A 24,826-nucleotide genomic window follows, 5' to 3' on the forward strand; every position below is an offset into this window, starting at 1 on the left:
TTGGCTCCGGGGCGAACTCTCGCACTCTTTTCCCTTGGTGCCTCTCGCTAAAATGACATCGACTGGGTCTTCGGTGCCACTGAAGTCGAGGTACTTCTATAAGAGCCTTCCATGACTTTGCTATTATTGATCCTCTCCATTTGTCTCTGATCCTCCGCTATTTAGGCTAGCTCTATCGTCTCCATCAAGCACCTCAGCCTCAGCAATTAGAGGTCTGCTTGTATGTTGGGCTTGAGACCCTTCATGAAATTTCCCTCCAACACTGTCTTAGAAAATCCACTCAACCTCCTCGAAAACAACTCAAACTTCTCCCTGTACTCCATTACGGTCCCCTCCTGAGTCAAGGTAAGGAATTGCTCGTGTAGGACTCCTTCCCAAATGGCTTGGAAATATTCCAACAAGCAATCCTTAAACTCCTCCCACGAACAGATCAGATATCTAGCCTCCCTCCACTAGAACCAAGTTAGGGCTTTCCCCTCTGAACATAACCTTGCAACTATAAGTTTGTCCTCCTCTCTCATTTACTGCGAATTGCCTATCCACCCGGTATACACATCCATGGACATCTTCCCTTAGAACATAAACATCTTCAATTTCCTTACATTCGCATCTCCACCCTAGCTTCTACTCCTACGAAGGTTCCCCGCATATAAATAGGGTGGGAATCCAACCTTTCATCCTTCTGCCTCCCATGACCAGATCCCCATGGCTCGGTTTGTCCTCCTTCTTCTCTGGTAGCCCACTCCCCTCGCCTAATAAGCCTTCCATAGTGGTCAGTCACCCCACCACCTTTACCATAAAACTCCCTTCTTTTTTTCTCCCATCAAGAAATTATGTTCTGCTCATTATCGGAGCCGCAAGAGGTGGCTCTTGATGAAAGGGATTCTATTCATCAAACTCTTCCCATATGATCTTTTTTCCTTTTAGATTCGACCAAGAAAATCTAGACCAAATCATGGTGAGGGTTAAAAATCAGAACCGCCAGTGGATTTTTGGATTGCATCGCAATGAGGTTCTTCATCATCTCCTCCAACCCCCAAATCGGCTCTCCATCCTATTCTCTATGGTTGAAAATATTTCTTCGATAGTTGAGGATTTCTCCTCCATCCCAGATTTGAATTGCTCCATTTCACCTTCCAATGCATCCATCTTCTTTGATGCCATTGTATCCAAAAAACCTTGCTTTGATACCAATTTGTAGCATCTTGGAGGTAGAAAATAGCAATGGAGATAATTAAAGTGCATGAATACATATTTAGGAGAGGAATTTGGATTTCTTCTTCAAAAGCGATGCAAGATACAATTGATCTACCATTCGAGAGGTAAATCAGCTCTCCCACAAATCTTAGATGCTGCTAGGAAACTTTCAAAGAAAACTATAGCATAAACTCATGCATCCCATTTGAAATAAAATAGGCTTCCCCAATTCCCTCTCAAATCAGCCTACTTTTCCTAAATGATTCCCTCACCAAATTGAATCCAATTTGGATCTCTTTCCCTAATTAATTCCCTCCCAATTTTAATTAAAACATTCCTTAATATCTCTACCTCTATTTTTCCTCCTTACATATTGAATTACAGTTTTCCTGAGCCCTATAAAGGGAGCCAAAACCCCTTCCCTATTCCCGCCCAACTTCTCTGCTGGGTTAGGTCCTTCTAAACCAGGCGGCTGGCTCTTACGTGTAGAGGGCGTTGTCGTAGCATATGCACCATTGCTCACGTTACTCGTTAAGAAAGGCACTAACATGCTGATGAAACACCACTGTTGTCAAGGCTTCCGTTCTTTTTGGTTTTCTTGAAGGGTAGCATTGTTACTATGGTTTCCACTAACGACATTTTTTATCCTGATATCTCATGTAAGAAAGATAGCAAGTTGATTGATGGAAATATACCTGGAAAAGTTTTCTAGCTTGTAATTTTCAATCAATATTTAATCATACATTAATTTTAGATTTAAACGAGAATTTGACTTTTAACATGACACAATGGAGAAAAAGATTGTTGTAGCCGACCCCACGTAGTGGGACAAAGGCTTGATATTGTTGTTGTTGTAGTAGTAGTATTAATATTCTGCTGAATTTAAAATACAAGTTTAAAGTTAGTATGCAAGTTTAAATGCCTGAAACTTTTGAAATTTAAAAAGAGAAGGAAATAGAAAAAGGGCGCCTTAAGTATCAATAATATGGTAGCCCAGTCTCCGTGTAGTAACTTTAATATGTATGTTAAATGGAGAAAATATTATTAATGCTTTTGAAATGCTTAGTTCATTCATTCTTATTTTGGCTTTTCCTAATGCATTCTTGGTATGCACTGGAAGCTATTTGTTCTTTTTTTTCCTTAAGCTATAATTTCCTTTCTTCCTTATATACTTTTTATTATTCATCAGTTGGATATTCTAGGATTCATTGCATTATACTATGAAAACAGGCACCAAACATTTGATATCTTAAATTTATCTCTGCTTAAGCTGCTATGTTCATTTGTATGTGATGCGGGCCTATTAGGAAATTCTTTCAAGCTGTGAATCTGTCTGTACTGTGTTTGAATTTATTGTCAAATGTTGCTAGTTCTTATTTGAATTAACCCTTTTATGATTCTGATGAGATACTTATACCTTTCTTGTGGAAGAGAATGAGACACCAGGTTGGACTCAGTTAAAGCTTCCTGGGCAATCACCCTCTCCTCGCTGTGGCCACACAATAACTTCTGGGGGACACTATGTAATGTTTTCTCTGATGTTTGATAATATTTTCTTCAATGCATTCTCAAGTTTCCTATTTAGTTCATTGTTGCTTTGCCATATCCTAAGATGGAATGTTTCCTGGTGTATGAAAGTGCTTACTAACCATATTAAAGGTAAGCTTGCTTAGTGTAAGTTTTTTGGTAAGAACTCTTTTGAAGTAAATGAACATTATATCAATGAAAAATTTTAGAAGTGGGTAGTATTATTTGAATATAGATTGAGTATGTATGTGTAATTATAGTCACATAAATTTATTATTATAAGTTAATTCTGTTTAAGTTATTGTTCAGTTTGATAGGCTTAGATTTTTTGGATCTTTTAGTACAAAAGACCTGGAATATAGATGAGCGCATTACTTCTAGATTTAAAATTGGATGATTAAACTTAAGAAGTGCTCAAAACTACTGTGCAATAATGGAATTTGAATGTAAATTCATTAAAATTGTTTGTAGGACAAATAAGCAATTAGCCGCCAACTTTAATGTGGTCTATCTTAGAATGTTAAGATGGATGTATGAAAAAAAAATAGTGAAAAGGATAATACCACAGAGATGGTGTGAGTATCATCTATTCAAGAATATATCATTGAAAGCAGATGAGTTGTTAGGGCGTGTAAAACTGAGGTTAGAAGATGGGCTATTGAGGTAGATATATAATTAGTGTGAATGGAATAAGGAGGATAGATCATTGGTAATGCTAGAAGTTGTGTAAGAAATATTGCAGTTAACACGGCATGGAGCTGTGAGGTAAGCTCGCATAGGCGAGGCGGGAATGAAAGTCAGATTGTAGAAAATAAAAATCTTTACATTACAATATCAAAACATCTCCAACTTCAAGAAAGAGCCACTAAAAAGCCAAGTGAAATTTTTCTATCTTTCTATTCATCTACCATTCAACATTAAAAAATATATGTTTAAAACATGAAAAGATATACAAAATTTTTTCCTTATAATTCATTATGAATCCTTCAAACTCAAAACATCAAAAACCAAAAAGAAAGAACCCGTCGCCCGTCATCTCCCTACGACGGTACGTAAAGGGTGATCTATCCGTCATTATCTTTTATCGGGTTCTCCTGAAAGTGTCCCATAAGTAGGGTGAGTCACAACTCAATAGATAAAATGATATTCAATTAAATTTAGAGGCAAGGAAAGAAACTACAACATTCTTTTAATTCTAAGCAAATCAATATTCAACATGTCATAATACATTATGTAAGGTGAACATGCCTTTAAATCAACCTTTAAGTTCTCTTTCTTTGCATTAACTTGTAATTCTTTCTCCTTAAGCATTCATGCCTCATTAGATGCCTCATATGCATTTAACATAAAGATATAATATCATATTAACATAATATTTAACACCCGTCTCGGAAGTATCATTTGTACTGATCAAGTACACATTTAATTGACCACCTTTTCAATTTGGTTTTAGCAAACCCCTTTACCATTTGGCTCAAAAGAGCCACTTTACCATTATCTCAAAATAACCCCTTTATCATTGATAGTTCCGCATCAAACATGCATATGCAAATAGTTCTTATTTATTCAAAAAAGAGGCTTATGTATACCATTCATATTTATGTTCTCATATAGAGTTATATGTTTGTTACTTACATGAGAAAAAAAGATATGCTCAAATGTATGTTGCATGTAGAAGAATGCATATATGATACTTGTAAAGAAAGAAATATGAGTTTTACCATTTTCTGCTATCAATGCATAAGAACTTTGCTTTTGTATTATGTGATCATGAGCTTCTATATAAAAACATGCTAGCCATAAATGATATTACAAAAAACATAAAGAGAAATATCATTTCTACATGTTTACATCTAAAGAACTTTCCAAAATTAAAATAATTTCATTTTACCTACTTCACCACGGTGTGACTCGTCAAAAGTCCTTATGAACCCTTCCCTTTACGCGATCAATATCTACAAGAGATAGACATAAAGTGTAAACATTATTTGTTCTCTTTTAAACTTCTAAAAATCCTAATCTATGAACGATGAACTCATCCATAAACCATGCTTAGACTTTCTACTCAACCCTTTTCCCAATTCATGATAAATACCATTTTTTATTTCCTCTAAATTGGAACTTAATCATAAATCTAGCTTTTTTGAAACCTCATTCAATTCCTTTACTTACCACATGCATAAAAACCATCTCTTACACTTAAACATAACTCAACATACAATATATTTTCAGATTTACCTAATTTAAAATTTAGAAAAATAACATTTTGTACTAAAGCTCTAATCTTTGCTTTTAAACATTCCTAAGTTCATTAGGAACCAACACACTTAAAAGTTTTCATAATTTTGAAAAACCCTAAATCTTGGAGCATGAAAATTTCTTCTTAAAATTTAACTAACTTCATAAATAAGTTCCATAACGTCACTAGAAAACTTTCCTACAAAGCTATTTTGAAAGAATACAAAAATCAGCGAAAATCCTAATTTTTAAAATCTATATTTTTCAAGGAATCATCTTATTTTTGTGTTCAGAAACATCCTTTAAACCTTCCCTATCCTTATCTTAAAAAGATTTTGAGTTTTCATAAAACTGTGGGCTCCGAAAATTCGGCCCTGGCCTCCGCCAGCACTGTTTGTTTTCGGCGAGGGAGTTTTAAGGGATTTAAGCTCCGAGGCAAATTTTGGAAGGCAGATGGGTTTGTAGAGAAGACACTACCCAGAGATTTCGCCCTCATTTTGTGAGGACTTTATGATATGAGTTCTGGTTTCCTATAGGCGTAAGCCTCTATAGTTATTTACCCCTCTCGATAATGAGAGAGAGCTTTCGATTAAGGCTAGTCGTCAATAAAATACGTAGAGAATACGTGGTATCTGGCATATAGTAGCAACATGGGTTTGGATTTGGAAATTATGAAAATTTGAAGGGTTTGGATGTTTGAAAAATTTGATATTTAAAATAGAAATTTTACCATCTTTCACTTAAAGCGGATGGTGGGGGAATGGATGATGGACCCGATCAAGATTTTATGGTTCCGTCGTCCCGGGCCATTATGGTCCCTGATCTATTTAGTCAGAGGAGGTAGTCGACCTAACCTGACAAAAGGAACCTTGTCAGCAGCCATGGGTTGCTTCGTCCAAGGGTACCTTGTAGACCTGGGTTGAATGTTTGTCTAAGAGGATAAATTTGAATCCACTTTAGCTATAGAAGGTTTTGTGCCCTATCAATCACATCCTATTGATTCATGTCTCAAGGATTTGATGTCAATAAGGAGTGTATTGGCTCTGGCCATAACTGATATTTCGTGATGCCATTTGGCGGCAAAACCACTCGGTTCAGAGGGTCCCGGGTCATAACCGTTTATCCTGCGGTGCTATTTGGCAGCAAAACAACAAGTTAGAGGGCACATACTACGTCTTTACTGGCAGGAGATTGTTTGAGAATGGATCATAGTGATATTTTCGACTAGACTATTAGCTCTTTTTGAGCTGAAGTAAATATTAATTTGTCCATCTCGGCAAACTATTGCGGAAAGTGTATGGATTTGTTTTAAGTTCTTTGATGGTTGAATTTAAATTTTAAATATTTTTGGGAATTTTTAGGATTTTGTGGAGTTTTGACTTTGTGGAGTTTTGAATTTTTGAGTAGTATAGTGACATTTGAAAATATTTGTGAACCCCTCCGGTTGAGATCATCGTTCAACACGGCCATCATCGGGGCATTCGGGGTCATTTTCATTTGTAGCTTGAACCTTGTCGACTCTGTCGGGTTATCGTTAGAGGATCGGGTTTTATAGATGTTGACCTCGATTTTGCCCAAAACCTTGGTCAAAGGGTTGACTTGGTCAAATTGTCCAAGTTTGACCCCAAGACCCTCTCCAATAGGTTCGTGGGGTCGAGTCGAGTCTATTGAGCCCGAGCTTGGACCCTGAGTCAACCCGGTTGACCAAGTCAACCAGGGTTGACCAATTTAGACCCTTTAAGCCTAAAATCAATTTTAAATCCTTTTCATGGCTTCATGGCTTGATCACTCTTCCCTGTGGACCTAATTGACTAGGTTGACCAAGTCAGCCATTGACTTGGTCAACCCAAGTCATAATAGGTCAATTATAACCCATTAAAGTCAATTTAAGAGCCTATTAATTGCATAAAAGCCTCCCCTTCGTTTTGAATTCAAAACCACGGCTAATTAAGCCTGGTTTCCCTCCAAATAACCTCCCAATTCGATCCTAGCCGCTGATCATAGGATTAGAAGCCTTAAATAGCCAAAATTAGGTCAAAATCCGGATCTTTTTGCTCTTTCTCTCTCTCTAGGCCGCCTCAACACTTGAGATTTCGTGTGAGAGATCTAGAGAGACTCCTCTCCCTTCCCCACGTCAAACTCGACCACCCAAAGCCGCCGGCGGCGAACTCTCCGGCGACCCGAGGAGGTTTCCCTTCCGTTTCGTTTTGCGCAAGATCTAGACGTCGAAAGCTCGTGGTTTCTTCTACAACTAGGAGCGTGGACAGTCTACAAGTGCAACAAGCCAGAGATCTCTTGATTTCATCGAGTATTTTCGGTATAAACCTAAACCCTAGTTAGAACACTCAATGTTAAATAACTTTTGATATACTTAGTTTTAGATCTTGAAATTATTTCCCCATGAATGCTCTTCGTGTCTATAATTTAGGGTTAAAATTTCATTCAATTTAACGCACCTGATCGAGAGATATCTTCAAAAAAATGCCCTCTAGGGCGTTTTCGTGGTTCGGTCCAGGTATACGAAACCCGAGCCGTTGATCTCATGATCAACGGTTGATGTTTCGTCGTGCGGAGCTCTCATACAGCCGTGTAGGGGCCCCCGTCGAACCGCTCCGCCGTATGATCACATCTGGACCGTTGGTTTGTGACCACGAGAGATCCAACGGCTGGAATCGTCTTCCGACGTGGCTTAGTGGGAGACCGCCGCCGGGTCATTATCCCGCAATCATTGGGTCAATGATTGCTGGCGGCGCAATCATCGCGCCGCCGCGCAATCATTGGTCGCGGTCCCGGGATCCAATCCCGGGCCGCCACGTGTCGCCACAGTTATTTTAATATAAAAAATATTTTTAAAGCTATTTTAACTTGTAAAATTAAAATATTATTATTATTATATATGTATGTTTTTAAATTACTTTAAATTTTTCAGAACTATCAAAAAATTATTTTTATGATATTTTAATATATACATTTAAATATTATTTATTTTTGATTATTTCAAAATCCATTTATTGTATTTAAACTTCAGAAAATCGTATCTTTCTCATTTTTAATCCGCTGTCGATGCACAACACCTGGTTTTTTGGGTGTATTTTGAATTCTGCATATTTTAAGACTATTTTTAAATCAAAATTATGTTTACATTTTCTGTTATTCCAAAAACAGTAAAACAACACTATTTTAAATTATTCTTTTATTATATTTAAACTTTGAAAAATCATATTTTCGTCGTTTTAAGTCGGATTTAAACGTGTAACCCCTCGTTCTTTTCAGAAAAGTGAGCTTTATGTTTTGAAACCATTTCCAGCCCTTGATTTTGGCTGTTTTGACAGGCTTTAGTTTTAGATCGTTATTCCGAGTCTTTTCCATATTAATTAAATATTCATTATCATAATTATTTTAAAATACAAATTATTTTCAAACCTTTTTGAAACCCCGATTGGGTGATTAGTGGGTCTCCCCTATATTTATGTAGATATGAATTGACCTATTTTCAAATTAAATTATTTTTCAAAGATTATACATATATTTATAATTATTTTGAGTATTTGCGAAATTATGTATGTTATTAAATTCCTAATTCCGGGAGATCCGCTATTGCATGAAATTGTAAACATGGGTTCTAGATATGAAGAGCAATCATGGAGGAGAGGATTAGTGGGTGATTGAGCTCCAATCATTCACTAATCCCTTCATTAGGTGTCTTTTATTTCCTATTATTCGTAGTTTGCATGTGTAGGTTGCACCACGAGCACTTAGTTTAGGCTCTCCTAGATCTAAGGACATGGTGTGTTTACTGCTTTTATATATGTTTCCCTGCATTTATTATCCTGAGGGTTAGTGTAAACTTCACATTAAACTCCTACAACGTAGTGACACCCTAAGGACAAAAATTAAGGATCAGTCTAGCAAACTTAGAAGTCTCATAGGAGCTAAACTTAGAAGTTTTCTAGGGACTAGGATAGACCCCAGAATGACATGAAAACTTCAACACTTAAACTTAGTGGCATCTAAAACATCACAAAATTTTCTATGATTTTTTAGGAGTCTTTAGGCCCCTTAATTAACCAACCCTAATTAAACTGCTAAATAAGGCCCTGAGACCTTCTGAAAATTACAATAAATACATTATAGGTCAGAAAATTACCCATAATATCTCAAACTGACCAGAAACTGATCCTTGACCTTAGATAAATAGGTCTCCCTAGTTTGACTTCAGGTTGACCCCTAATTTGACCATAGTTGGAATTTACCATTTTGCCCCTAATAATTCATTAAAAATTATTAAAAATCCTAAACTGTCTCCAAACACTTGGGAACACTTTCTATGGTCATTCTTGGCCTTTGGGGGTGATTCCAATCAGTTTGGAGCTTGTTTGGAGCAAAATAGTAAAAACGGCCCTTTATTAGGAAATTTAGAAAATTCCCTTAATTACCCAATCTTAGAAAATCCATAACTAATTGTAGAAAATTCCAAATTAGGTAAACTCACTTGCATTAGACTCCAATTAAGGCCTAGTATTTATTAAAAATTTTAGAATTTTAGAAAATGGCCTAGATTAGAAAGTCAACTTTTTGGTCAACCATAGTTCATTTAGGGCCCGAAAATTAGAAAATTCATAACTTTGCATAGAAAACTCCGATTTTAGCCTACTACCTGTCTAACTACTCGTATTAAGGTCTAGTATTTTCCTAAGGTGGTAGAAGATCTAGATGTAGCCTATTTTTTATAGTGACTTTTTGGACCCTTAGTCTAAGTCTTAGAAGGACCCAGGGTTTTCCAAAATTGACTAAAACAACTTTAACTTCAAATATCATCACCCTAAGTTCTTTAAAACTGATCAACAAACTAAACATACTAAAATGGATCCTAATCCACTAAGATTTAAATTTCAACTAAAATTACCTTTTTTTGCCTATAACATACCTGAATTCTAGATAATTTTAACTAATTATCCCACTTAGGATCTATCCGAACCACACTAGCCTTACACACACATAGAGTTGTTTGCTAGGGCACCACTTCTAGATCTAGGTTAGGCCTCTAGGTTTAACTTTTCTGCTGTGTGCCGGAGCTTTTTCGTGGATTTCATTGCATGCTGTTTGAAAAATGATTGGTGTGTGTGCTTACATTTATTGCACTCTGTGATGTGATGAATGCTAGATTTACCCCTAGGTTAGGAACGTCATATATACGTCTTCGTGCAGGGGCATGCTCAAATTATAAAAGGGAGCAATGTCATGATTTTTAATAATGTTTTAGCAGGTGCTTGCTTCAGCTCCCCTAAATAAATGAGGCTAAATTAATTAATTGCAAAGGTGAGCCTGCTAGCTCTAAAATTAAGAGCATGCTTTAGCCAGGTCAATTGTGTTAGCATTTTCACTTTTATATAAAAAACTGTTTGAATTTTTATTAGGAAACCGATGCAGGAGTCTAGAAATTTTCTTTTATAATGGATGTAAAAATTGTTAATAAGTTAGAGTGTGAAAAATGCAACTTTGAGTGTGGATATTCTTATCCCACTTGAATCCCAAAAGAGAGGCATCCTTATAGGGATAGTCTTCTTCATTTGGGAAATCGAGTGGGATGGCTTTAGATAATCCAAAGAGAAAATGCAATAATCCCAAATGGAGAATGTCTCTTCGTTTGGATATTCAAGCCACGACGGATCCAGATCTGAAAGGAGGAGAAATCGAAGCGAGTCCAAGGAGAAGAATTCCGAGGAGCCCAAGAGAAGAAGACACCCAGAAGATTGAAGACCAGATATCCCACTCAAAGTCATTTGGGTGCGGGTGCGAGGTAAGTTTAGAAATCCGGGTTGTTGGCAGTTGGCCCGACCATTTTAGCTTTTGCCAAATTCTGGTTGTTAATAAGGACAGTTGCCTATGAACATTTAGATGATTATGTTGATTATTTGATGTGCTTTCCTGATTGCGCAGTAGAAATTGTTTGCTTTTTCTAGGTTTGTTTCTTGCATGCCGCTTTGTGTCGCTTGGATTTCCGTTAGGCTTTAAGACCACAAAATTTTCTACTATAACTAAACTCCTAAAATTTTAAATTCTAAAATAATATAGAAACTTAACAAACTTAGGGAATTGCCGAATCGTCCGGGTCGCATGCATATTACTGTATCCTTCTTTCTTTTATAAACATCCCTGCCTGCGGGTTGAGTTCCGGATAATCTGGCCTGATGAGATGAAGTGCCGACCTAGGGGAGAACGCAGTCTTTTCAAAAAATTATTTTATAAGCCTGTTTTAAAATTCTTATAGCATTCATACTGACAATTCAACTAGCATGCTTCATAGTAACCACTAATTAAAATTTAATTGCATTAGCTAGAGCATCTAACCCCATAGTCCAGGCACTAGGAAATTCTCTAGGATGTCGGTCCTATTTCCAAAGAACGTGTACCACCCACCCATCTTCATAATCGACTGACAGCATGTTTTGAACGATTAGGTGGTTAGCTGGTCCCCCAATCCAGGCCGGGATAAGTCAGGTTTTGCACGGCATTAAGCTAGGACACGGGTCTTAGTGTTTTGTAGAACACTAAACACATAGATTTAGGATTCGAGGCTACTACATTCGGTCTCGTAGTATGCCTTAAATAGTAGGTAGGTTCCTTCCTTTCAGGGACTATAAATCCTACTTATCCGCGTCACAGGATGATGTCACCTCCATCTCTTCTCTCACGCATGTGGTTGAGTGCTTGATTTCTTTTCTCCAGTTTTCTCCTTAGTACCCTAGAGCCTCCAAATTCTGGTATAAGCCACGCATGTTGATTCAGCCCTTCAGACCTTTCTTTCCTTTTGAGTAGGACTTCTTAGTCTACCCATTGTGTCAATCCCACTTTAGGAAATGATAATGTATATCCTTAATCGAGAGTTTTCTCAGGCTCCGGCCTGAGATGTAATTAATCACGGGGGCTTGCGCCCGTGGGAAACTTGGCCCCACATTTACTAAACCCCATTCGAACTGTTGTATCGGATGGGGGAAACCCGTGACTAGGTCGTGTATATTGCTACCCATCAGGGTGTGTTGGCGACAGTCTATATCCCCAATGGTTAGTCGTATGCACGATCCAATCTGTCTCTTCCAATCGACCCGTTCGTGCGGTGCTCTTTTCGGAGGTCCACAATAGACTTTATGCCTTTATTAGTAAATTCTCATTGTTATAGGTCTTGACGGCCTAATATGAATGCAATAAAACAAATATACCGGTCGTCGCGACCGTTTACGTGTTTGTTGGTTTGAACATTTTCTACTTCTATTGATCCGTATAGAAGGATAGGGTTCGAATTTAAATTCACTTATTGACTTGTGCAGCCACCCTAGACGTCACATGTGTACCAATAGCACGCTCGTCGGGGCCCATGCGGGTGTTTGAGAATTTCATTGATTGAACATACCCCTCGTGTACCTATGTGTATACAAACTATAGTGCACGTGCAGGGGTTCTTTGAAATAGTTGTAGTTGTGCAGGTTACTGCCATTTGGGTGCACACAACTTTTTATTTGAGAGCTTATACACGCCTTATGTCTGCTAATCGAGTGTTGCGAATCCGGTGGCGGTGCATTGTAGATTGTATATGCCTTCAGTTTGCTTGTATAAGTGTTGCAGATCCTGTGGCAATATGACCTTGATGTTATGAGGCATCTCCTCATCTTGATGTTGACTCCCCCCTTTCTCACTCACTAGGGAGATTCTTTTGGACTTTGAGATCGATGACCGCCGCCTTGAAAAGAACTCCTTTCAAGATCACCAGTGTAATAGACTCATTATTTCCGGTGTTTGTGGATACCAAAATTGTTTTCTTTTTAAGTATAGGATTAAGAAGAAATTTTGAAACACCAGGAAGTTTAGTTCTAATTTGTTCAAACATCCCTTTCCTTTTGCCAGGGGGTGTCTTTTTTCGTATATCGGATCGTCTTCATACACGACGTACTAGCAGCATCTCAATCACCGTTGCTGTAGGTGATATCTGTACTTATGTCCACAATGATTCGTGTACTTGCGATACACCCACTATTGTTATCCACAAGTAGCTCGTGCTCATTTGCAGGGACCCGTCGTATCCACTACGAGCTCCTAGGAGTATTCGTAAAAGAACCATTTACATCAATATCATATCCACCTTTCACCAATCTCAGGTGGTATTGATTGTACTTGTTTGTAAAGGACGATCTCCCGCTATTGAATGCCAGTATCGCCATCTCAATCTATAGGCATTTGTAGGGATTATCGTAGGAGTCTATTACACCATGCTTATACATGTTTGTGATGTATTGCAAATCTTTCACACTTTGCCCACAAACATGTGTTGAATATACAACAGGCCTCCTACAAAGGTTTGTAGGTATTTGTACTTGTTGCATATCAAATCTCTTCGGCTTGTAGAGGACAGATGCATCTACTTGTCACCGCTCTATCATAGGTTGTATATACATCTTAACACTTGTGTTGGACTTCTTGCATCTTCCTTGTTGTGTGCACAGGGAGTCTTGAAGGTTCATTGCATTTGTTTGACATTGAATTATTGTTGCTTGTGTGCATGTCGCTTAATAGTTCTTTGCATTTCAATCACCATGATTCTCCTTTGATGTTCGTTGAGGATTTCGTGCCATAGCTTACAAACAGAAACTATTGTTAATTTCTCTTTACAAGCAAGTTGTACTTGGAACTTCTTGTTAAAACAAGTTGAATTTTGAGAATTTGAGTTCAAGTCAAATTCAAAGTTCTCCGTATTTGTCCTTTTGAATTCAGATCCTATCTCAAGTTAATGCCGCTTGGTCCAAATCTAGTCCAAGTGTTCAAGTTCACATGCCCTTGTGTTCAATTCAGATCAAGTCCAAATCGAAGTCTTTGTTTGATATTCTAGTCTTGTTCAAGTCCCCTGATGTTGCACAGTTCAAGTTCCAAGTACAAGTTCAAGTGCTTGTTCAGGGTTTTCTGAAGTCTTTGCAGGTTCAAGCATCAAACTCAAGTTCTATGTCCCCTACAGTCCTTTGAGTTCAATTAAGTTCAAGCCTTATCGGCTTAATGTTCAAATCAAGTTCTTGCTTGAGTTCAAGTCCAAGTCTTTTGTTGTTTTCTAATTTGAGTTCAAGTTTCAAGTTCGAATTCATTTAGGTCCAAATCATATTTATCTTCAAGATCTTTGCTTAATTTGTTTGAATTCAAGTCCACAAGTCATGTTGTCCTTTTGAGTTCAATCAAGTCCAGGTACAGTCTTATGTTCACTCAAAATTTCGGCAGCCTCCCGACGTCTCCCTCGTTTAGGGGAAAACTACGAGAAACTGGACCTTACCACACGCAATAAAGGCGTGTATGGTAGGTGTCATCGGACGAGGACACCGCGACCGTGATCTTTCTTCCCACCACGTGCAATAAAGGCGTGTATGGGGTCTTTGACGGTACCTGTTTAAAGAAGACAGTTTGCTTTCCCCTCGCTCGAGGGTACTTATGAATAATCCCGCCTCGCCGTAGGTGCCGCACCGGGGTCCCATCCCACCACACGCAATAAAGGCGTGTATAGGCAGTTTCCCGGTGCGCCACGAACTTTGAAATAGGGCTTTTAGGTGATTATCTGCCTCGTCGTAGGCATCGCACCGGGGTCCCATCCCATCACGCTCAATAAAGGGGCGTATAGGCGGTTTTCCGGTGTGCCGCGAACTTCGAGAGCGAGAATCTGAGTTTAGAAATATTCGTACCTTCGCGGGGATATGTTGATGGAGTTGGCACAAAAATCGAGGCAAGGGAATGAGAGGTTTTCTCTTTTTATTATAATTAATAACTAATTATAATTAATAATAATTAATTATAAATAATTGGACATAATTAAATTTAATTAATTATAACAAAAATATGACAAATTATTAATTAATTATAAAAAACAATCATAATTAAAATTAATTAATTATGATTAATTTATAATTAGATATAATTTATTATAATTAATTTAGTTAATTATAACTAATTTATAATTAATTATAACTAAAAATAATTAGTTTTAAATAATTTTAATTAATTATAATAAGATTAAAAAAGATTAAAGCAAGATTTAGGCTAAGAGGTTGTCGGATTGCAGGATTTAAAAAGGATTTGTACACAGTTTAACGGGATTAGTGCCGATTCTAACAGGATTTAGGAACTGTAAATCCCATATCAAGTTAAAGCCTCCATTTCTCTTCCTTTGCCTTAATAGATTACGGGATTTGGCCGAAGAAGCGCATGGAAGGGAAAAAGTTACCTTCATAGTGAGCTTCCGCGAAATGTCTTAACTTCCGATCCGATCATGAAGGGAACGTCGTTGAGGGAGCCGGAACGTTGCCTTCAAGGCGAGCGAGCTCTCGTTCCTTCTTCCGATTAAAATGTTGTAGCTTCCGATCCGGCAGAAAAGGAACGTCGCTGGAAGAGCGAAGTCGTCCAGCCACGGAGGGAGCCGAAGACGCGACGGAGGGGAGAAAGTTCTCTTCACAGTCGGCGAGCTCCGGTGTTGCTTCCGACCAAAGTGTTGTAACTTTCGATTTGGCGAGAAAGGGATGCAGGATAGAGAGAGAGAGAGAGAGAGAGAGAGAGAGAGAGAGAGCAGCCAGCGACCGAGAGCTTCGCTCTCGTTTTAATAGCGTAGAAGGGGAGCGATTGAGGCGAGCAAATCTCAAAACGGCACCGAATGCAGAGGTACGTTGCGAGATTTTTGGGATTTTAGCGGGTTTGAGCGGGATTTGCGGGATATGTCCGATGGTTAACAAAAACCCTATATTTCCCCCCCTTAGAGAAAACTCCATAAAAGAATGAGAAAACTCTTATAAACAACATACCTTAACCTTCCTTACGATTTCCCTTCAATCCTCTTTGCAAACCGCCGCCGGAAACTGCCCTTAAGACCACTGTCGCCGCTCCCGTCGCCTCCTTCCCGTGCTTCTTCTGCTCGGTTCGGGCCGCATGAAAGAAATGGGACCGAAATATTTCGGTCCCTTAATAAGAGTGGAAGGTTCATTTTAATTGCCTAATCTCCTAAATGCCCTCAGTTAACAACTCCTCCACTTACATGCCATGAGGGGTAAATTCATCATATTGAGACTTTGCGAATTTTAACTTCCAAAATACGCTAAATTCAATATGGGTTCTTTATACCGATTCGCTCAGAATTTTGCGTACTATTTTATGAAATTTATTGCATCAAATTCTGACGACTTTGAAATTTGAAATGCGTGCGATGCTGAAGATCGTTATTTTTCGGGTTTTACTGGAGCAATCAACAAGAATAAATTGAGAAGGGTGCGTAAGGCATACACTAAATAGATTGGATAAGGCAAATGATATTGATCATGAGGATTATTTTGTATTTTAGACTCATATAACTTAATTTATTGTTGTCATTGGTGCTGCATAAATCCTTTGTATGAGACTTTCAACATTTTACTTACATTTTCTCCTTCACTTCATTTTGTCCTGGCTAAAGATTAGTGTTTCAACACGTTTTTGTTGCGTATTTTAATTTTGCTGGTAGTTTCTGAATTTCTTGCTTACAATATTGCTTGCTACTAAATAATATTTACATAATTGGCTTTATTTTTGTATATTTTTTGTTTATTTATTATTATACATAAGTTTTTTGGTTATATATTGTAGCTTGAGATTGATGTGAAGTTAAACTGTAATCCGAACATTGAATGGATGTCTTCTTCATGTTCTGCAAACCTTTAAATGGTTTTTAAATTTTAGTTGTTTATTCGCAAGACTGCACGTGTCTCTCTTTATATTTGTGCATATGTTTTCTTTGAGAAAAAATGCAAACGTAAATTTACTGACCTGTAATTTAGTATAGTAATTTGCAACTCATCAAAATTTCTATTGCACAAGAGGTGCAAGAAAATTAAATTCAAAACAGTTTGATGAAAATTTTCATTTTATGGTGATGATTTATGCAGAGCCACATGTTGCATTTAATATGAATGAATTGTAGAATGAAAGAAGAATTCTAAAAGTGAATGTCTATCGTTATGATTCGGCTAATGATGACTATGTTGTGAACCGTAATTTATCAAAGCCATTGTTTAAAATTGCGTAATATAAGGCTCACCTTGAGGCCTGCCTTAGCGCAATTCCTATGAAAAATGCCTCAAGGCTTATGCCTCGCCTCAGAAACGAAAAACGTCTCAATACCAATTGCATAATTTTAAACCTTGATTCAAAACTGAAAAAACAATTGCAGCATGAATTACGTATATATGGAAAACTAAGGTCATCATTTGTCTTTGGCTTTTTGCCGTAACAATCATTTTATTTTGAATTATCCCATGAAGGGCAAGTTCTGTGCAAAAACAAATGAATATTGACTGTTGAGATCCCATGATTATCTCTAGCAAAACTAATTTGGATGTTACAAACTCTTATGTTATTTGGAGTTGTAATTTCATCCGCGCATTGCACTTTGATCAGGACTATCTGTAAAGCATTTTAGAGTTGATGAATACTCAATTGCCATTATTTGTTCTGTATTATCATTTTCCATTTTTAAAAATTTGTAACTTCTATGTTTTAAGTACTTGCAGGCACATTTATTTCAGTGACTATTGTTGCATGTAACCTTGCTTTTATTTCCACAGCTCTTGGTGTTTGGTGGGCATGGCACTGGAGGTTGGCTTAGTCGTTATGACATCTATCACAATGATTGCATTGTCCTGGATAGAAGTAAGTTTGGCAAAGTGAAGGAATGAGTTTTCTTCTCAGCAGCTTTGGAGGATCTAACTCTGCATCTTCGCAGTGTGGACAAAATTATTTGAACTTTTGTTTATTGTAGATCTTATTATTCGTTTTTCCCAAAATCATCATCATTATCCTAACTATTTGTGTTTGTTCTATGAATTGTCATTTTTCATTCCTTCATATTGAGTATTGTTTGAAATGTTGAATCTATTTTGTGCAAAACCCTTTGCATTTTCTTGCTAAGCATAGATATTTCTTTGTCTATCTTATAGATACATTTTTGATCCGCCAATATATATGCTCAAAGTATCTAAATCAATTTTTCAATTTCTTATCTTCAATAGGTGATGTTCACATAATTTCTTTCATATAATCATTTCTTTATGTATACTTTATGAATTTATTACATATCAATCTTTGGATTCTCCTGCTTTTTATCTCACCTAGGATTGGAATGTGGTACACCTGATAACACAGAACTTGGTGAAGGGATCTAATCCCAACTCATGAGACAATTCTAAGAGTTAAAATTAGGTAGTATGTATTCTAGAGCAAATAAGTCAAAGATAAAACTTTAAAATAGTCCTCGATTAAGTTTTAATCACTTGATGAAGGCATTTGTGGAGTGAGATTCTTGCTTGCTGCAATTTGATGAAGCTGGGAAACTAAATCAGTGAAGTCCTCGATTGGGATGGAGTTGTACGTCAGTGGAAAGAAGTATTTATTTATTTATTTATTTGTTAAAGCAAGCTTGCTACATTTTACCCCTTAAAATAATCAACACTTCTTTGGTCTTCTATGTTATTTTCATTAAAATTGATTCTTCTAGTATATCTTGACAAAAAGAATAATTCAATGACAAAACTCACAAATTTCACAATCCAAAACTTGCTTTTGTATTTTTTCATAGCTTAGGTTTTCTTGAATCAATAGTGGCTCATACTGAATAATGTGAGAATCATCCTACATATAATCCTGTAAGAAAAAGAAGGGGAAAATATTATGTCCTCTTGAAAACTTCAAAGGAAGAATCAATAGGCATGAAACCATGACCACTCTCTAAATCAACCTAAAATGACCATTGTAGCAAGGTTGAAGCTTTCTATTTTTTCCAATCTTGGAACTATATATATATATATATATATATATAGGTGAAATCTTGAGAATGATCTGATCTCCATCCTCAATTTTGATCTTGTTATGTTTAGGGTTAAAATATTATATTTAATGTTCCCAAACTAAACAAAGACACTGATGAGGACATCAGAGCATGAATCGTATGTCAGAGGCGTAGCCGTCGATCTACGGCCACAATTGAGTCGTTGTAGTTTCGAGTCATTTTCATGTATTTGTCATTTGTTATGATATTTGTCTTTTATTATTTATGTCTTAATTGTTTTCCCGTTTTACCCCTTTCTTAAGGGAGGTCGTATGTAAGTCCTAAGGGCATTGTCATCTTTTTATTTTGAGTCCTTTTGTAAGAGGCTATTTATAGCCCTCATGTTGCTCTTCAAAAGTTAATGAATGATTATTGAAGAATTTTGTTTTCTTGCTTGGAGTTCTTGAGAGAGCTTGAGTGATTGGAGAGAGATCCATTGGAGATAGAGATTGGCGCATCACCCACCAACCTTGGGCACAGCCGGGTTCGTGGTTTCCTATATTTATTTTTTCTAACTCCATCCCCCACTTCCCCTTCAAGATTTTATTTCTTCCTCGTCGTTTTCTCCCACCCACCGAAACATCACCAACACCCATTGCCTTGCCGCCGACCCACTCACCCGCCCAACCCGCCGGCCTAGTCCCCTCCCATCCCCCATTGCCTTTTTTGGATACTTCCTAATTTTTAGATTGCCATAATTTAGTTGGTTTTTGAATTCAAATTTCCCCAAATTTGAAATTCAAATTCTTTCCTAAATTATAAAATCTATTTTAGAAAAGTTTTCAAATTTTCCCTCTTAGTTTTTCTCTCCATCACCAACTTGCCATTAAACTTTTCCTAAAATAGTCTTTTGTATTTTAGGTAACTCTATTCATGAGTAAATTCAAATCTATTTGAATTTAAAATAATTACCTAATTTATAATCCTATTTTGGGTAACTTTCTATTTCATCGCCTATTTAAATTTCAAATTAAATTGGATGAAATCTTCCTTTCCAAATTTAATTTCTTAATTTAAGTGACCTAAATCATCTCCCCAATCTCCTCCCTCATCATCATACCGCCGGCCCCCCCTCTATAATAAATGCAATGATTTATTTCCTAAACCCCTACATGCACTTGGAAAGAATTCAAAACCAATTCTCTTAACCTGGACGAAATTCCTCTGTGCCTGCACCGCCTAAATCTTACCAAATCAGCCATCTATTTTGGAGAATTAAATTCTTTCCCTAATTTCCTTTGCTGGCTGAAACTTCCCAAGGGTTTCCTGTGGGATTTCTTCCATTACAACTCTCCAAACTCCACTTAACATTGACCCTCCTTCCTTCCTAAGACTGCAGCCAGGAAAATTCTGCCGTTGCCCATGCAAACACAGCCATTGCAAGCCTCGTAACTGCTGTTTGGAAGATCAAACTGCTGTACATCAGTTTCCGCTGGATTCTTTTTCGCTGTAGCAACATCGGAGAAGTCTCTCCGTGTCATCCAACCCTTCCCAAAGTCAAAACAACGACTTCTCACATGGATGGCTGACCCGGAAACAGAACATGGCCTCTCCTACAACAAACTTCTTCAACATCTCGACTACTTGTTTCCGGACTTTGAGTAAGGTGAACTTTTCCCCCTCTTCAATTACCTTTCTAATCCCCTAATCTTGTAGGTGATGAGGAATCCCAAGGAGTTGAGCTTCACCTTTGCCTAAGCTTAGTAAACTTAGGATTTATTTTCGCCGTTGCCAAAGCTTAATAAACGTAGGATTGAGTGTACTTTTATTTGCTTCTAATCTTATTGTTAGATTAGGGATTTTTGTTGAAGGCTATTCTATTTGCATGACTTGATTTTCTATGTTGTTTTGATAATCCAAGTGCTTAGTCTGCAACTTAGCCTAAACGGTAGTGACCTCTCTTATGTTTTATTTGATCATTTGGATTTACTAGTAGTTCTAATCTTAATTGTTTTTATCTAGAAATTGTGCAAATTCTTATTTCATTCTTTTAAAGCATTTAGTTCTACATCATCTGGTATCAGAGCATGGCTAGCATAGGCTATATATGCTAGAAATCATCCTAGGGAGCTACATAATCATTCTTAGTTGTCATTACATGCATATCATTGTTGATAACATTTTAAATCATTGATTACTTTGCTGTCCAGAAAAATTCTGCATCATTTAGAGAGTTAGAGGTTTAAAATTGCGCAATATGAGGCTCGCCTTGAGGCCCGCCTTTGCGCAATTCCAGTAAAAAACGCCTTGATGCTTACGCCTCGAGTTTTTTTTATGAGGCTTGCGCCTCAACTTGGTGAGGCGGGCCTTGAGGCCCGCCTCGCCTCACTGGCATGAGGCTTACGCCTCACGCTATATATATTAAAACTTACATAAATCTTGAAGTAAATGCCCGACATTGGACTCTATAGGAGAGGAGGAAGGGGAGAGAGCATTTCATCATAATGATGATTCAAATGAAGAACCCCTTAGTGATGACAGTGCTGATGACTTGAGTTCTTATGCGATATGTCATTGCTATTTAATATTTATTTTTGGAAATTGGAATTATATGTTAATGAAAAGAATACTAGGATTTGGGAAAGATAGAATTTTGAGTTGAACTATATTTCATGTTGTCTTATTATTGAGATATTTTGATTTCACTTTATATCTTATACTTTTTTATGTTTTATATTATTCACTCATTAGTATATAAAAAAATTATCATTTTATGATTACGCAATCCTTTGATTTTGAGGCTTACGCCTCAAGACGCCTTGAGGCTTACGCCTCGCCTCACGAATGGAAAACGCCTCAATACCCGAATACGCAATTTTAAACATTGGTTATAGGGTCATCTTTTGGTCGTCTAATTGGTGTCCATCACTTACCTACCTCACTACTTGCTAGGGTGACTTAGTACCTTAGTGTAGTTTGCTGTCCCTGAATTTCCTGCACCATATAGGGTCATTTTTGAGTGTCTTTCCATCCCCTAGTTTGCTGTCCACTTCCTAGGAAGCCTTCCAAGTACCCCTTTGTGTTTAGGAATGGACCCGGAATAACTATGAAGGACTTTAAACCTTTGGGTAGGTCAAATGAACACCATAAGCCAACAGTTGAAGAAAAACCAAGCTGAACTAGCTGAACTCCGTAGGACCACCACCGAGAGGTTTGACACACTTGAGCGAGGTAGAGAAAACCCGACTCCCTACACCCCATCTAGACCACCTTCTTTGTATGGGGATGAAACCTACCCGGATGAGAGGAAACATCGTGCAAATCATCGAGCTCACTATCACGGACATGACTCACGTCATGATCCAGATTTAGACGAGAGGCATCACCGTGCCAATCGTCGAGCACCTTACAACGGACATGATCCACGTCATGATCCTGATGCACCACTTATGAAGAATATTAAGGTTGACGCACCTACCTTTGATGGCACCCTCGATCCCCAGCTCTTCCTGGATTGGATCAAAGGTATGGACAGTTTCTTTAAGTGGTATAACATCTCCGAAGCTAGGAAAGTTATTTTTGCTGAAATGAAGTTTACGGGTAGGGCAAGTCAATTTTGGTCTAACCTAGAGAGCCTTAGGGAAGCCAGGAATGAGTACCCCATTACTGATTGGCCAACCCTGAAACGGGAACTCAAATAGAATTACTTGCCTCCCTCGTATTTTCCCCGACTATTGTATAGGTGGAATATGCTGACTTAAGGAAATAAACCAGTTAAGGAGTACATCGCCTCCTTCGATGATTACTTGATTCGATGCAAGGGGGAGACCTCTACCACCCCCGCGCAAATCTTGTCTATGTTTCAAACCGGGTTGCGAGAAGATCTTCACAATGAGCTGTTTGCCCGGAACATCACTACATTGGAGAATGCCTACAGCCTAGTGCTTGATTTAGAGGAGACCCATTCATAGCACCAGAGCCATTCACATGACCCTAGGCCTTCCTACAGACCTTCTGGTAGTTCCACCCCTCACACCCCCACTGCCTAGCCGACCACAGGGAGCACTACTCGACCCTCATCTGGTTCCCCCACTCCCCGTCCTGATGTTAGAAGTAAGCCTCCCACTCCTGATACCCCTCGATCTAACCCCAGGACCAAATGCTTTAAATGTCAAGGATATGGGCATATTGCCTCTCAGTGCTCTAGTCCCTATAAAATCACGATTATTGAAGAGATCACTGAAGCGGAATTAGAGCCCGAGGTATATCAGATTCACCAAGTAGACAACGATGGTGAATTCTTTGAGGAGGATGACGACACTGCTGTCATCCAGTATATCCAGAAAATTGACACTTCTCCCACCTGTGTGGTGAGATGCGCACTGTCACAACCCGTTACCACCGACGACTGGCGTAGGACTACGACCTTTCACACCTATACTAAAATTAAGGATAAGAACTGTAAAGTCGTTGTGGATAGTGGCAACTGCATCAATGCTGTCTCCTCCAGCATGGTGTTTAAGCTTGGCCTGTCTGCCGTTCCCCACCCCAACCCCTATAAGGTAGCTTGGGTCAACGCCACTGCCTTGGAGGTAAAGGAAAGAAGCTTCATACCCATCTCCTTCGCTGACTATAAGGAGAATGTTTGGTGTGATGTGTTGATTATAAATGTTGGTCAAATCCTTCTAGGTCGTCCCTGGCTATTTGACAATGATGTCCATATCTATGGTCGTTCAAACATCTGTGTGTTTGAACATGAGGGCAAAAAGATAAAGCTTTTGCTATCACAGTCTCGGGTTATGGATGATCCTGAATCCAACCCTGTCAAAGCCTAGAAGGGACTAAACCTGATAGCTACCATAGCCTAGAGCGTGCCTTTACACACCATAGTCGATCGTGAGACTTGCACTGAGTCTGACAAATCAGTCTCTCATGAGAGTCAGTTCATACCTTGTAGACTTGTTGAAATCCATCCTGATGATCTTCCCGATCCTTTACCCCCGATTAGAGATATTTCGTATGTTCTAGATCTAGCCCCTAGAGCCTCCCTACTTGATCGCATCCCAGTTGGACTCGACTACCATGATTCAGTGACTCTTACCCTTGGTTTAGGTCCTTCTAAAATTGTTTATGGGTTCACACCTAGACCGCCACTAAACCTTATATCCTTGTGTTCTAGGTATAAGAATTTTGAGTCTGCATCATCATTTTCATTTCATATGCATGAGTTTCATAAAGAAATTGCACGACAACTTGAAAAGAGCAATAACGATTACAAACTATATGCCGATCTGAAACGAAAATTTGAAGCTTTCGAGGTTGGTGACTCCGTGATGGTGCGGATACGTCCGGAACAGTTCCCGCAGGGAATAGTTAAGGAGTTGTATGCTAAGAGTGCTGGACCATTCAAAATGACTAAGAAATTCCATGATGATGCTTGTAAAATAGTCCTGCCCGCAGAATTCAACTTCAATCCCTCTTTTAACATAAAAGATCTAGTCGCATATAAAGGTCCTAAATTCAACACACCTTATCCACTCATATAACAGCCTTGTGTGACCCCACCATGTGAGAACCTAATCCTACCCCCACCCCCAGAAATTCCCAAATCACCCATGGCAAAAAAGGTGGGCTCGACTCTAAGTGATGACATCATCTCCATGAGAGAAGGTGGACGATGGAAGTATTTGATTAGGTGGAGAGGAAAGCCCAAGTCAGAGGATACATGGCTGGATCACGAGGAGCTGCAGTAGTTTGACCTCAATGCATTAGAGACCTACGAGAGCACCATAGATGTTTACTCGACGGAGTCGAGTTTTCTCCCACCCTGGGATAGTGATGCGGACATCAGAGCATGCGTATGTCAGTGGCGTATCCGTCTATCTATGACCACGATTGAGTCGTTGTAGTTTTGAGTCATTTTCATGTATTTGTCATTTGTTATGATATTTGTCTTTTATTATTTATGTCTTAATTGTTTTCCCGTTTTACCCCTTTCTTAAGGGAGGTCGTATGTAAGCCTTAAGGGCATTGTCATCTTTTTATTTTGAG

General features: G+C 38.2%; 1 protein-coding gene across 2 annotated transcripts in view; it reads left to right on the forward strand.

Moving 5' to 3' along the window:
* LOC110093510 (protein GLUTELIN PRECURSOR ACCUMULATION 3) overlaps nucleotides 1-24,826 on the forward strand; it is a 46,269-nt gene that overhangs the window by 10,198 nt on the left and 11,245 nt on the right. For both annotated transcript variants that reach the window (XM_020818747.2, XM_020819982.2), the window contains exons 9-10: nucleotides 2,629-2,720; nucleotides 17,577-17,661. In XM_020818747.2, the coding sequence (XP_020674406.2) occupies nucleotides 2,629-2,720; nucleotides 17,577-17,661 (177 nt within the window). The remainder of the gene's footprint in view (nucleotides 1-2,628; nucleotides 2,721-17,576; nucleotides 17,662-24,826) is intronic.

This window comes from Dendrobium catenatum, unplaced genomic scaffold (genome assembly GCF_001605985.2).
Source record: "Dendrobium catenatum unplaced genomic scaffold, ASM160598v2 original_scaffold_117901, whole genome shotgun sequence".
NCBI classification, from domain to species: Eukaryota; Viridiplantae; Streptophyta; class Magnoliopsida; order Asparagales; family Orchidaceae; genus Dendrobium; species Dendrobium catenatum.